Source organism: Solanum dulcamara, chromosome 11 (assembly GCF_947179165.1).
Source record: "Solanum dulcamara chromosome 11, daSolDulc1.2, whole genome shotgun sequence".
Lineage (NCBI taxonomy): Eukaryota > Viridiplantae > Streptophyta > Magnoliopsida > Solanales > Solanaceae > Solanum > Solanum dulcamara.
Genome location: NC_077247.1, coordinates 45735125 through 45748877, shown reverse-complemented (window position 1 = coordinate 45748877; position 13753 = coordinate 45735125). Strand labels below are relative to the sequence as shown.

At 36.3% G+C, this 13753-nt stretch overlaps 3 protein-coding genes and 1 non-coding gene across 6 annotated transcripts; 1 reads left to right on the top strand and 3 right to left on the bottom strand.

Moving 5' to 3' along the window:
- Positions 1–83: 83 nt before the first annotated feature.
- LOC129875135 (uncharacterized) lies at positions 84–5984 on the bottom strand. Of its 3 annotated transcripts, none has more exons than XM_055950566.1 (5): positions 5725–5983; positions 2423–3817; positions 1904–2104; positions 1099–1294; positions 84–553 (listed from the first exon to the last, which is right to left on the bottom strand). In XM_055950566.1, the coding sequence occupies exons 1-5, from the start codon at positions 5824–5826 to the stop codon at positions 375–377; spliced, it is 2073 nt and encodes a 690-aa protein (XP_055806541.1). In that variant the 5' UTR covers positions 5827–5983; the 3' UTR covers positions 84–374. The 3 variants fall into 3 exon arrangements, with proteins under 3 accessions (XP_055806541.1, XP_055806542.1, XP_055806543.1); XM_055950567.1 differs by lacking the exon at positions 5725–5983 and adding an exon at positions 4751–4931; XM_055950568.1 differs by lacking the exon at positions 84–553 and having other exon boundaries at positions 1180–1309; positions 5725–5984.
- Positions 5985–9279: 3295 nt separating this feature from the next.
- LOC129874401 (abscisic acid and environmental stress-inducible protein-like) lies at positions 9280–10309 on the bottom strand. Its single transcript, XM_055949687.1, has one exon. The coding sequence runs from the start codon at positions 10130–10132 to the stop codon at positions 9485–9487; it is 648 nt and encodes a 215-aa protein (XP_055805662.1). The 5' UTR covers positions 10133–10309; the 3' UTR covers positions 9280–9484.
- Positions 10310–11818: 1509 nt separating this feature from the next.
- Positions 11819–12583, bottom strand: LOC129874811 (uncharacterized). Its single transcript, XM_055950176.1, has one exon. It carries the CDS (start codon positions 12353–12355, stop codon positions 12050–12052), a length of 306 nt encoding a protein of 101 aa, XP_055806151.1. The 5' UTR covers positions 12356–12583; the 3' UTR covers positions 11819–12049.
- Positions 12584–13679: 1096 nt separating this feature from the next.
- TRNAI-AAU (transfer RNA isoleucine (anticodon AAU)) lies at positions 13680–13753 on the top strand. Its single transcript has one exon. It is a non-coding gene; the product is annotated as a tRNA-Ile (tRNA).

Genomic DNA, 13753 nt, shown 5'->3' with positions numbered 1-13753 from the left:
AAAGGCAGGTCAATTTACTTGTCACAGGCTCGTATTGCCAGAGAGTACAAGTCCCACAAATTTTTGACATGTGGAAGCAGAACTTTCAAATACAAATCTAGAATTGGGGTTATCAAGAATAATTGGATTAAACATTGTCTAATTCTTTTCATCCATTTTTTCAATTTCCAAATTGAATTCCAAATTGCCAATTAGATTCTTGAGCTCGGGTATTCTCCCAGCAAAGATCATGATAACAATTACAATTTTATCTTTCTGCCAGACTGTACAAATCACTATATCTATATGATCATAATTCACAAAGAATAGCAGTAATCAAACTCCAAATTTCCAACCCAAACATTATGTACAACACTTTAAGACGCATGCGACCTTCAGAGGTTCTGGTATAAATCGGCGAGTGCACGATATAGGGCGGCTGCAGCAGGGGGCCTAGGCAACGAGCCAAGGAGAATTTCTGAAGCTTTCATCGATTGGCTACCATAAAATCTGGAGTTTTCTCGTGTTCGGGTAGTCACAATACTCCCTTGTAGAGAACACCCCACGAAGGCACCTGTACCAAAAAAAGAATTGCACTTTAAACATGGATATAAAGATATAACTAGGCATAGAGAGAGAGCATCAACTTTTTCTAAAAAAAAATAAAAAATAAAATAAAATTGGGGGTACGGGAAGGGGAAAGGGAGATGGGGTGGAGATCACAATGCGGGGAATAGAACTCAGGTAACCAACTGAGCTACTAAAAGCATCAACTTTAACTTCTAATAAATACAGTAAGAAAATTGGTTTGAGGTTCACTAATTTCCTAAACTCTTTAAAGTTAAATCAACATCAACAAAAATTCTATAAATTATTTTAGTTCAAACCCATAATTATTTTCTGATGAGCAAATTTTCTCATATTTGATTATTCCAAACTTCTTTCCACAGGCAAGAGTGTGGAATGATTAGATTAATATTTTCTGGCCATTTACAATCGTGTTGATATAGAAAGCAGATATACAACACAAGCCAACTCTATCTTGCAACAACAGAACATACAAATCAAAGAACAACATGCACAATATATGTGGACTTATAAACAAAGTGGACTTGATACCTTTACTGCAGCTGTATGTACAACAAGCAGCATAGCCGCCAGTACCGGCACGAAGATCAGCTTCAGCAGTTCGTCCAATGATCCCGGCAGCAGCACTCACACCAGCTCCAACTGAAAGATGCGCATCACCACCAAAAGTCTTGACAGCATCAGTAGTTCTCAGAACAATAATGAAGTCAGTAAGTTCTCCACCAGCCTACAAAATAAAAATCTGTTTTATGATTAACTGATGGCAAGTTCCTCTGAAAAGATATGATGTTTCAATTAACCTCCTTACAAAATTTTAGGCACTCTTTGAAGAAACTACACTAAAGAAAGAACAGAAAAGCTGGAGCTTTTCAACTAATTGATAATTCTCTATAGTATATTACTACTGAACAGACATCTTTCTCCGATGTTCAACTCTAAACAGAAACGGCCAGGGCTTAATATGAAACCCAGTGCAGAACTGCAAAGCACCAAAATTATCATGAAAGGAGGTCTCCTTCCCATCCCAAATCATCTCAAGATGGTATTTGAATTTGCCTAGTTACCAATGATCATGGATAACATCCAGAGGCCAATGGGTACAGATTTCACATGTGGCAATTAACCACTGTCCATGGGGAGCCATATGCAATGCTCAGATATATTATTTCTTTCTAAAATGACGAATGCCTCTCAATACAGATGAGCAAAGTGACAATTATCCTCGATCCAAAATTAGTTGCCGGCTATATGAATACTCTATATCCGCACCACTCTATACAGGTAGGAATAATCCTCAAACTACATTTAGCCGAAATATAGAAGTAAATTTATTCACCTGAGCACCCCATCCCACACCGAAAGAAGAAATGGCTGAGGGGGGAGACCACGAACCATCTTCTCTACGTGCAATTACCAATCCAGTTCCGATGTTGTAGGTTACCATCACTCCAACTTTCACGACCGTAAGTATGGCAAGGCCTCTTGCATTTTGTAGAATGGCTTCTGGAATTTTCTTCTCAGAACTCAATAAACCAATCTGAAATTTTTTGTTCAGGATATTTCAGGCAGACAATATATCATAATATGATATCAAGAAATTATTCAAAAAAGAGATCCAAGCTTTGCTTATTTTTTACATATAAGATGCATACCATTAGAACTCCAAATGGTGGATGAGAGGCTAGAAAGTTAAATAGTACAATAATGCAGCAATTGGTTTCTTTCAAATCAGACTGAAGTATATAGCAGGGAGATATACATATTGTGGGATGAGATATCAGTGTTTGCTTCAGTAGTATGAATAAGTAGATATACAAGAGATGGAACATTTAACATAAAAGGTAGAACTTCATACCTTTTCATATCCCCGAATAGTGTTAGCGGCCTTATAAATTTCGTATTCCATTGACTGTCCCCACGGGAAGTTTACCCAGGATCTCAATGTGCTCAAGTCAGTTAGGTCATGGGTTGGCAACTGAGCAGCACGGCTTACTTGATCCATTAGGTATGGTTGCACAGATTCAAGACGTACACAACATACATCACATACTCGTTGCGGTTCCCCAGTGCGAAATTTTTCAGGGAGCAAACTCCTTCCTTTAGTACATTCATTGCAAAATAATCCTCCACAAAATCGACAATGATGCCTGCTGCACATGATAGGGTGGAACCGCACATTACATAACATACAAGTGGAAGATACACTGTCAGGCAACCATTTGGGAGGATCTGACTCAAGAATTTCCTGGGCATTACCAAAATTAGCTTCTGTGAGGGTTTGAGCCATCTCTTTCCAAGCCTGCTCAATGAGATGGCTTGATATCCACGACATGTTACCTACTATATCACCAGACGCAAGAGAATGCACTTTTCCTCGTGCTGCAAGCAACATATCCAGAACCACATCCCACATGGTCAACTCCTTGTCTTCCCCCATGCACTGATTCCAATCTGTGTCACCTTCAGGGAGGTACCCCCCATTTGAGCAGAAGCCTCTACTCCATTCATCATGCTCACTCTCCGACATTGGAGGAACTGATACAGGTATCCAAGCCCCAGTTTCACCAAAAAGTGGGGAATCGTAGCAGAAATATTTTTCTTGATTTTGGTGGCACATACTTTCTTCTACATTTTGAGATGACCGAGTTTCACATTCTATACTTTCAGTTAATTGTTGGTACCGAAAATTTCTTTTTACGTCAGTTTCATTAGTCTGTTGAATTAAATTAACATTAGAGACTTCAGCTTTAACCATTCCATAAGTTGTGTGTCCCTCCTTCTCAAAGCTTTCTTTTGCGCTCAAAGGTGAATCATGATCAGTTTCTTGCCGTCCACCCACTGGCTTGCCCATGATATAACTCTTCTCGTTGTTTATGTGACCTGCAGTTTGACCAAATGATTCGGAACCACACTTTCCTCTTTCATCCCAATTGCTGCTAATAATCTTCTCAGAACACCTCAAATTATTTTTCTGTCTCAAGGTTGTAGAATCTTCTTCAAATTCCTCTTTCCAGCCGTCCATATGATACCTCTCACTAGCTTCTCGAGTGTCTTGAAATGACTGTTTACTGAAAAGTTCCTCTGCTTGAGTATCTAGACGACTCATAGAACTTGTGTTCTCGGGAATTTCATTCCTTAGGTGTACAGCTTCTCTGTTATATTCTTCATGCTTACCCGTTTTTACAATGTTTGAACCTATGACTGGCACAAAATCATCCAGGCCTCTGTTATCTCCAAACTTACTACAGTCCTATCACCAAAAAAACATGGTAAGTGTGTATTCTCATGTCAAACTTTAAAATTTTGCTTGCACTTACAAAATACTGAAACTTTCTACCTACATGAAAAAATAATTAACAGGATAACATTAGAACAAGTAACAAATAAAAATTGGCAAATATCTCTACTTCCCCCAACAAAAGAAAGATATCTGGACAATTTGAAATGGGACAGGCCAATGAAGAGACAAGAGTAACTACCAGCATATAACTAAAACTTCCAACACACGACTATTCACTTGCTTTTTGGCGAAGAAAAAATTCTCAACTACATACTTTGAGTTCAAAGAGCGGGAGTGTTCATTAAACAGTAAAAGACGCTCTTTTCTTAAGGTGGGAAAAGTTATCATACACAGACCAGCAGCTATAGATGAGCATTCTAAATATAAATTATTCAATTTGACCACAAGAATCTAGTCAAGCAAAGCGGCAGAGCAGTGTAATGTATCCTGAACAGAGTGGAAGGAAGGACCTCAAGTATACAACTTCATATGGAAGAATTGAGCATGCATGTGAAACATTGATTTGCAGATGTCAATGATGTTTCTAAATGGATATTAGATGAGAAAACAAGGTTATGTGAGGATTCCTACAATAGAACTATTTACATGCATTATTGGCCTTTTAAACGGTGAGGTATGACATTAGATTCTTGAATTTTTTCTATCTAATTTCAGTTGCATACAAGCATTAGATAATGGAGAAGCTAAATACAAAAAAAAAAACAAAAGTAGCTGTACCTTAACCCCAAAGTAGATTGGGTTGTCAATGCACAGGTAAAATAATATATAAATTGTGTATCTGTGTTTGCATGGAATCAGTCACAGGAAAAACTGAAAAGCAAGTGAAATCTCGAAAACAGATCATATTAAGGTTTTAGAGAACTTTTGAAGATGCATACTTACATACAGTTGATCTTATATGAACTGAGATCCATTGAACTTCCTTTCGTGATTACAAAAACAAACTAGAAAGTCACTTCTCCTACCATTGATGAGAGACAGCTAAGTTGTAGCAGAAAGGGATTCATCATCATCATCAGCAACTACTTTTACTTCTTATGAGTCTCAGTTATCATCTATACTTCTGATTTTAAAGTTTTTAATCACCCTGAAAGTCTGAAACTACCCCCACCCACCTCACCCGAACAAAAAAAAAAAAGAGAAACAAAGTAACTTCATCTTTTCTTTGTTTGTAAAATGACTAATTGAGATGATGACTACTTAACACCGCACTTTAACTGCCAGTTTACTCTCCACAGATACCCCTAAAAAATCCTTGATTATTTACTTTGAATAAATTAAGACCTCAAAACTATAACTTCTCCGGAGAAATCTCATTGTCTATATTACTGTATTTTCTAATTTTTATAAAGGCAAATCTCCATAAGAATGATTTAACATAACAAATCCTCATTTTTTTACTCCTGAAAGATCATCAATTCTATCCCTAAAATAACCAATTTTCTTTTATAACCTTAGTATCTAGGCCAGCTTGCGCGCACCTGAACTAATTCCAGGGATACCTGCTACTTCACACAAGGCTAAAACAGATGAAAAGAGATAACCTATTGCTTTTGTCTCGGCTGGGATTTGAGGTGCAAAATAGCCCAATTTTCTTCAGATAATTTCAACAACTAACCAAGATCAATAATTTTGAAACACCGACAATTTTACTAATAAAGACAATAACTTTATACAGTTGAAGCAAAACCCAAAACCTAGCACCAGTCAAAATTGATTAAACAGCAGCTCAAACAAATCACGGTTCTTCTGATAAAGTAAACCAAATCGAACAGCAAAGCATATTCAACAAAACAAGGGAAAAAACAATCCGAATTCAGAAATGGTAAAAGATGAAGAATTGCAGAGAGAATTACCGATTGAATAAGTGGATTAGAAACCCTAGAAAAAGAAGTCGAAGAAGGATCAACTTCTCCTCGAGTAGAAAAGTTAGAATCCGAATTACGATGGGGCTCCATTATTTAAGCATCGATTTGGTGGGTTATTAAATTAAATTTACCTCACAATCAATATATATATATTTCTTTTTTATCCTATAGTTTTATCTTCTTTTCGTAAAATTTGAGAATTTGGATGAGACTTGAAAGAGAGAATATAGAATTTTGATTGATTAGATGAATGAACTGTCATACGATGAGATGGTTATGAACCTCGTGGCGTGTCCTTCTACATTTCTCTAATTTTATTTATTAAAAATAAAATCTCTTAGGTGTGGCTTTATAATTCGTCTTCTAACATTATACTACAACAACAACAACAACAACAACCCAGTGAAATCCCACAACATGGGGTCTGGGGAGGGTAGAATGTACGCAGACCTTACTCCTACCAAGGTAGGACGGCTGTTTCCTGGAGACCCTCGGCTCAGTAAAAGCATAAATGCATACTCTTTTAATTAATTAATTTTATAAATATTTTTTATGAAAAAAATTAAACAAATAGTTTAAAAGGGAAAAAGGAAATAAGCCGTGAGACAGAAAACTATAAAACAACAACAACCATCCAGTGAAATCCCACAACGTGGGGTCTGGGGAGGGTAAAGTGTACGCAAACCTTACTCCTACCAAGGTAGGAAGGTTGTTTCCAAGAGACCCTCGGCTCAAAAGAAGCATAAAAAATGTCAGATAAAGCTAAGAAGTTCAAAACGTTATGTGAAAGCAAATAACGAATAACGCAAATAACGAAAGCGACACAGATAAAATAGAGTAATCAAAGTACAGAAAATAATAGAAAGATAATAACAGAAGTCAGAGCACAAGAAATTATAGTGCGCTAATGTGTCTACTAATACGGAAGAATAATAAGACTATGTACTAGTCTTCTACACTAATATGGGTTCTCCACACCCTTCTATCTAAGGTCATGTCCTCGGTAAGCTGTAACTGCCCCATGCCCTGTCTAATTACCTCTCCCCAATATTTTTTCGGCCTACCCCTACCTCTTCTGAAACCATCCATGGCCAACCTCTCACACCTCCGCACTGGGGCATCTGTGTCTCTCCTCTTCATATGCCCAAACCATTTCAGCCGTATTTCCCATATCTTGTCTTCCACCGAGGCCACTCCTACCTTGTCTCGAATAGCCTCATTTCTAATCCTGTCGCTCCTGATATGCCCACACATCCATCTCAACATTTTCATCTCGGCTACTTTCATCTTTTGAACGTGAGAGACCTTAACTGGCCAATACTCCACCTCATATAACATAGCCGGTCTAAACACCACTTTGTAGAACTTATCCTTAAGTTGTGGTGACACCTTTTTGTCACATAGCACACCGGAAGCGAGCCTCCATTTCATCTACCCTGCCCCAATACGATGTGTGACATCGTATTGATTCTTTTCCCTACTAATTTTATTTATTATTTACTTAAACATGTATGAATTAAAATCTCTTGAACCTACTCATGTAGGAGGTTAGCAAATTTTTATTTTATACATTTAAGTTTTTTATTGGTTTATAACAGTGTCGGAGATGCTTGGAGGCGAAATGTTTACCTGTGGCATACATTAGAGCGATTAAAGACATGTATGATGGAGCTAAGACCAGGGTAAGGACGGTAGGGGGGGACTCGGAGCACTTTCCTGTTACGATGGGGTTGCACCAGGGATCGACTCTTAGCCCGTTTCTATTCGCCCTGGTGATGGATCAATTGACTAGACAAATACAAGGTGAGGTGCCTTGGTGTATGTTGTTCGCAGATGACATAGTCCTGATTGACGAGACTCACAACGGAGTTAACGACAAGTTGGAGGGCTGGAGACAGACGTTGGAGTCTAAAGGATTTAAATTGAGTAGGACCAAGACAGAATACTTGGAGTGCAGTTTCAGTGGCCTGCCGCGTGAGGCTGACGGGGAAGTGAGGCTTGGTACCCAGGCCATTCAAAAGAAAAGAAGCTTCAAATACCTTGGGTCTATTATACAGGAAGATGGGGATATCGACGACGATGTTTCACACCGCATCAGTGCAGGGTGGATGAAATGGAGGCTCGCCTCCGGAGTGCTGTGTGACAAGAAAGTGCCACCAAAACTCAAAGGCAAGTTCTACAAAGTGGTGGTTAGACCGACCCTATTGTATGGGGTGGAGTGTTGGCCAATCAAGAAACTTCATGTCCAGAAGATGAGAGTCGCGGAAATGCGAATGCTGCGGTGGATGTGTGGGCACACTAGGATGGATAGAATTAGGAATGAAGATATCCGAGACAAGGTAGGAGTGGCATCGGTGGAGGACAAGATGCGGGAAGCGAGACTGAGATGGTTTGGGCATGTCAAGAGGAGAGACACAGATGCTCCAGTGCGGAGGTGCGAGAGGTTGGCTATGAACGGTTTCAGGAGGGGCAAAGGGAGGCCGAAGAAATATTGGGAAGAGGTCATTAGACATGATATGACACAGTTGCAGCTCTCCGAGGACATGACCTTAGATAGGAGGCTATGGAGGACTCAGACTAAGATAGTGGGCTAGGTGGCCGATCGGTTCTCCATAGTAGTCGTAGTCGCGCTCATTTGTCTTAACATAGGATTTTGCATGGGATTACTGCTTATATTAGTTGGCCCAGTCTACTTTGGGTATCCTATTTTATCTATAGTAGTTAATGCCCCTTTATCCCCGATCTTTCCTACCCTGACTTTATCGCTTTATCGCTCTCATTATTTATATCTTTATATTGTCTGTTATATGCCTGGCTTTACTGACCTATGTCTTGTTTTTCCTTGTTTCTCCTCCCTTGTTCTTCTCTCTTAAGCCGAGGGTCTTTCGGAAACAGCCGCCCTACCTTTTAAGGTGGGGGTTAGGTCTGCGTACACTCTACCCTCCCCAGACCCCACATGGTGGGATCACACTGGGTTCGTTGTTGTTGTTGTTGTTGTATTGGTTTATAACAGTGTCAAATAATATAATCAGTAAGAATATGATATGCCTACTTGTTAAATTGGAGAAGTTAATATATAATCACTAATTTATTATTAACTCATTTTAATCCATGAAAATGCAATCAAACTAAAATGCAGGCTGATTTGAGTTAAAAATAAGTGTCAACTTAATCCATATTGGTTCATTCACGTACACAATATGTGTATTTCAAATGTGTGATATGTCAACTTAAGTGTTTACAAGTTTCTTAAAATTTCTTTCATCGTTGGTGTCAATTTTAAGTGTCTATCTATGTTGTCTTTGAAGGTAAAATTCTCTTTCAACTTGAAACAATAAACATTTTCCTCGTATTTTAATATTTGAATTTTTATTATGGTTTACAACAATAGCTTTATCTATAACTAACTTCACATATAGTTGTCTTTAAAAATCAAATTACTGAATCAGGATGATTGTGAGTCGCACTTGTACCAATAAGATATGTTTAGTCTTAATAAGTTCAAGGACTTATTCAAGCGTCTATTTATATCAATTTTGAAGATTAATTTCGAGTTTTATTCAATCTACTGCTGAAAATACATGTAATTACATAAATAATAACTTTAAAGAACATATGAAAATATTTTGAGCAAATTACAACAAATTATAGTAGTAATAAACAAATGACAATTTTTAATTGGCTTTTACACTTGTAGAATTGTACTAAAATATAAGTAACTTTCAAAATATAAATAACTTGTGATCTATCACCAACCTCCACCACTAAAAACCCCAGTATCACCACCACTAAAACCCCCACCGCCGCCACCCCAACTACTACCACCGTGATCACTGCTCCAACCACCACTAGTGGTCCCACTTGTGTCGCCATGATGATGACCTCCTCCACCACTAGTAGTAGTATTTGCGCTAGCATGAGTATGACCTCCACCCATATTATTATTATTGTCACCACTTACATAATTATTATGTGTACAATCGATATTAACATCATTATTTTTGGTACTATCATTATGTTTCGTGGTATCGCCATGACATTGAGGATCTTTCCCGCCATCATTATTAGTATTGCAAACATCATCAGTGGATGGAATATCTACAAAAGTTGTTGCAATTTCTGCAGCACTAACTAATATTTCTCCCTCTGAACGGACGGGGGCTGAAGTCGCACGATTTTGTTGTGCTTTATTACTTTTACCATTAACAACAATTTTAGTGGAATCACTATATGGATTATTCTTATTCTTTCGTTTCGTAGAGGATTTGGCACAAGCAAATATAACTATCGACATCATCGAGATTGAAGCAGCTATCATGCCAACCATGAATATTGTTAGCCCAGAATCCTGAAATGCAATGCCTGTACCATTTTCCGTAACAGAAAGCCTAACCATTTTCTCTCTTTCTTCTCTTTTTTTCTCACTTGAGTTGTAAGATATATTTTGGATACTTAATTAGAATTGATCATTTTTTTCACCTTGTTATATATGATGAAAAAGAGGGGATTAGGCTTAATTAATGAAACAATTTCGACGAAGCCAAGTTCATCACGACTTTTATCAAGTCAAAATTCTAGAACTTATACTTTGATGTGAAATTAATAGACGTTATAAGTCTTAAACAGTGTGGGGGTGGGGTTTCTTGTATAGTTTTGGTTGTTTGGTGGAATATTCAATATACGAATTATGCTTGTCCTTTGTATTAATCTAAGACACGCTATTGTTAATTAGTTTACTTTGACCTCAATTATTCTTGACAAAGTATTTCTTTGTTTCATATTATTTGGCCAAATTGACTTGTCATATTTTTTAAGAAAACTTTAATTTAGAGGTGTATTTTACTAAATTAATTATATTAGTAATTTTTTGAAATTCTAAATTTGTCTACCACTACTTAATGTGTACTTCCTCCGTTCACTTTTATTTGGCATATTCATTAAGAAAATAATAATTCACGTGTCTATTTTATCACACTATCGCATATTAATTGATATTTAGTATTAGGTCTTGAAAAATAATTTTTGAGTGAGTCTAAGAGTCTTTTTTTTCTCTCGAAGGCTTGGCTTGACCCTGTGTTCTCCGGGGTCAGAGGCGAGAACTTGAACCCTAGATGCTGTCGGAGTAAAGGATCGTCAACAAGGGCGTTCTAGTGCGTTGTTTTTTGGAGAATAAATAATTAATGCTGAGGCTAAAAAAATAGGGAAAAAATAATGGTCCTTTCTTGACTTGTTAAAGTGATAAGTAAAAGTGAACGGAGAGAGCAGTTATTTAATACATAGAATGAAAAAAATATAATGATTTCACAAATTATATAAATAAATTGAAATAACTATTTTTAATATAATGATCAAATAATATGAAACAGAGGGAAGTAATTAGATTATCATTTCCGTCTTAAATGTAAAATTCTCTGAATCCGTACGTGTATACAACGAACATTCAAAAAAGAGGAACTTGTAAGAAGTTTCAGATTTTTGTCCTACATCATGATGTATAAGACCAGTTGATTAATTTTCACCGAGTAGATCTTAATGTGAAAATTAGAATAAGCTAATGAGAGGAAGTCAAATACAATTCTCTCTCTATATATATATGAACAATTTTAAAATTAAATTCTGTGAATGATCTTGGTCATGATTTATGAAGTCAAAGTTTATGTTCAATCTGCTTATAGATTTTTGTATCTATGGGCCATATATATTTGATTTAAACATAATTGAACAAGCCAATTTACACATATAAACTTAACCAAAAAGGAATAGTGAGATTATCATGAATAGATCATCATACTCAAAGGGAACATTTCAATATAAAGATCACACCTCTCATGAAAGTAACTAATGCTTAAAATTTGATGAACTAATGCTCAAAGGGATATATTCCAAATTAAATGCATGTATTGACAAGTTTACTCTATATTCATTTACATCTTCAATAAAATACCAAGGTAGTTGGGGTTCAAACCTTTAGATGTATTAGTTGTAATTCACCTAAGTTTGAGCCAGTTATTTTATTCATGATTAAATTTGACTCCAAGAATTCAAGTAGGGAAAGACTAGATCGTGCACATAACTCGTTTAACAAGAATATTAAGTAAATGTATATACAACCAAATTAAAAGTAAGTTACATGTGCTAAGCTAGATCACAAGTCAAGACTAAAGCACATAACCAGAACAAACAGACACATATATATCACAGCTAGCGCAAAGACCTATACGAATTCTACACACATCCATATTGAAATCCACACAAACTAAGCACACATCGTTCATTTTTTTGTGATGTCTGGACCAGCTTGCATGCACCTCGACTAGCGCAGGACAAGTGATGGAAGTATTTCCTTGACAAGCATAACACTGGGACAAGTTTTTCCCCTGCCACCATCAACATTATTACCCATTCTTCTTCTACTACCAATTGATCTTGAAGTAGCAGTACTTGTACTAGTACTAGTACTGCTACAAGCAATTTCTCCTCCACCAGTAGCAACACCACCCGTTGGCGGTGGTCTCGGCTTTTCGAAGCAATTAGCAGAACCAAACACGGCCATTGACATCATTGGGATCGACCCAACTGCCAAGCCAAACATGAACGATGCCCCTGAACCTTGAAGCATCGTTTAATTCATTAATTTATTTATTGATTAAAGAAACTAGGCTATTTGAAAAATCTAATATATAGCCTAGTGTATACATGGAAAGTCAAATTCTTAACCTCGAGTTTATATAGAAGTTTCAGCATGATTAATTCAGGTATTTACTGTAAGCCTGAGATCATATGTCATGTGCATACTTTTTTGTTTTTTTATGATTAATGCCCTTTTCCATGACATATTTAAGCAAGAGAGAATTTCAAAGTTATGGTTTAACATGAATGAAAGGGCGGGGCAGCCTTGTGCAATATTTATATACTCTCTGTTACGTTCCTTTTTAGTCTATTTAAAAAAAATGCATCTTTCTTTTTTTTAGACAATTCTTTAATTCTAATTCTTCACGTGATATATTTAACATCACAAGATTTTAATACATTTTATATATCTTTAGTTTAGAACCACAAGATTCAAAAGCTTTTTGTACTTTATTAAATTTTCGTATTAAATCAAAATTAACGAATAAATTGAATCGGAAAAAATATATATTTTTGTATCTATTTCCTGGAAGTGTTTTTCTATAGATGAAATGAAAGACCAGAGCTAGACAGAGTCTTTACTTTGATTATTTGTGCTGTATCATCATGTCGTGCATTTGTTTGTTCATCTTCTTACGCTACATTTTTTTTCTTCTTTCTCTTAGGCTATACTGAATCTTCCTCATCTCAATTGCGTATAGACCAAGAAAACACTATACAAATTAAAAACAATTTGATTAACCTAGCATGGCTTATATAATTTTGACTTGTGAATAAATGGGATTACAGGGATTAGGATGTAGAGCAATATCATTGGCTTGGATTTGGCCCATAGCCTCACAATGTGGACTAATCAGTGTCCTACCATAAAATATATAGCTAAGTAGGCTACTAATTATTAATCCTTTTTCCCACTATCTGAATTAGCTGCCATCTTTTTTATCTTTTATTATAGTCTGTTTTATCACATTTATTTGAACTTATTCATGAGAATGTTACAAGTTATTTTTAAGCAGGTAAAATATTTATTCGCATTTTTATTCGTGTCAAGCTAATCAATTTAACGTTAATAGTAAGTGATAAAACATTCCCTTTAAAAAAGTAAAAGATGGGATAGTTACACTACGTACTACTATTTTATTTTTTCAAATGCTACAATCTCATTCACTATCTTTAATAATCTGATCTTATTTCTAGCTTCATGTTATTTTTTAAGTAATGGAAATTCTTATATGATTCCAATAAAAATTTCAAAATGGAACTACATGATTTACATTTGATTAAATAAAATAACTACTAAAAGAAAAACAAATGGCCCATTAGCTCAGTTGGTTAGAGCGTCGTGCTAATAACGCGAAGGTCGCAGGTTCGAGACCTGCATGGGCCA

Bases quoted from the DNA above. Each gene is read 5' to 3' on its own strand.
- LOC129875135 (XM_055950566.1), bottom strand. From the start codon at position 5,826: ATGGAGCCCCATCGTAATTCGGATTCTAACTTTTCTACTCGAGGAGAA. The intron at 3,818-5,724 runs GTAATTCTCTCT...TTTTGGTGATAG, and splicing joins CTAATCCACTTATTCAATCG to GACTGTAGTAAGTTTGGAGA. The intron at 1,295-1,903 runs GTGAATAAATTT...TTTATTTTGTAG, and splicing joins GTGTGGGATGGGGTGCTCAG to GCTGGTGGAGAACTTACTGA.
- LOC129874401 (XM_055949687.1), bottom strand. From the start codon at position 10,132: ATGGTTAGGCTTTCTGTTACGGAAAATGGTACAGGCATTGCATTTCAG.
- LOC129874811 (XM_055950176.1), bottom strand. From the start codon at position 12,355: ATGCTTCAAGGTTCAGGGGCATCGTTCATGTTTGGCTTGGCAGTTGGG.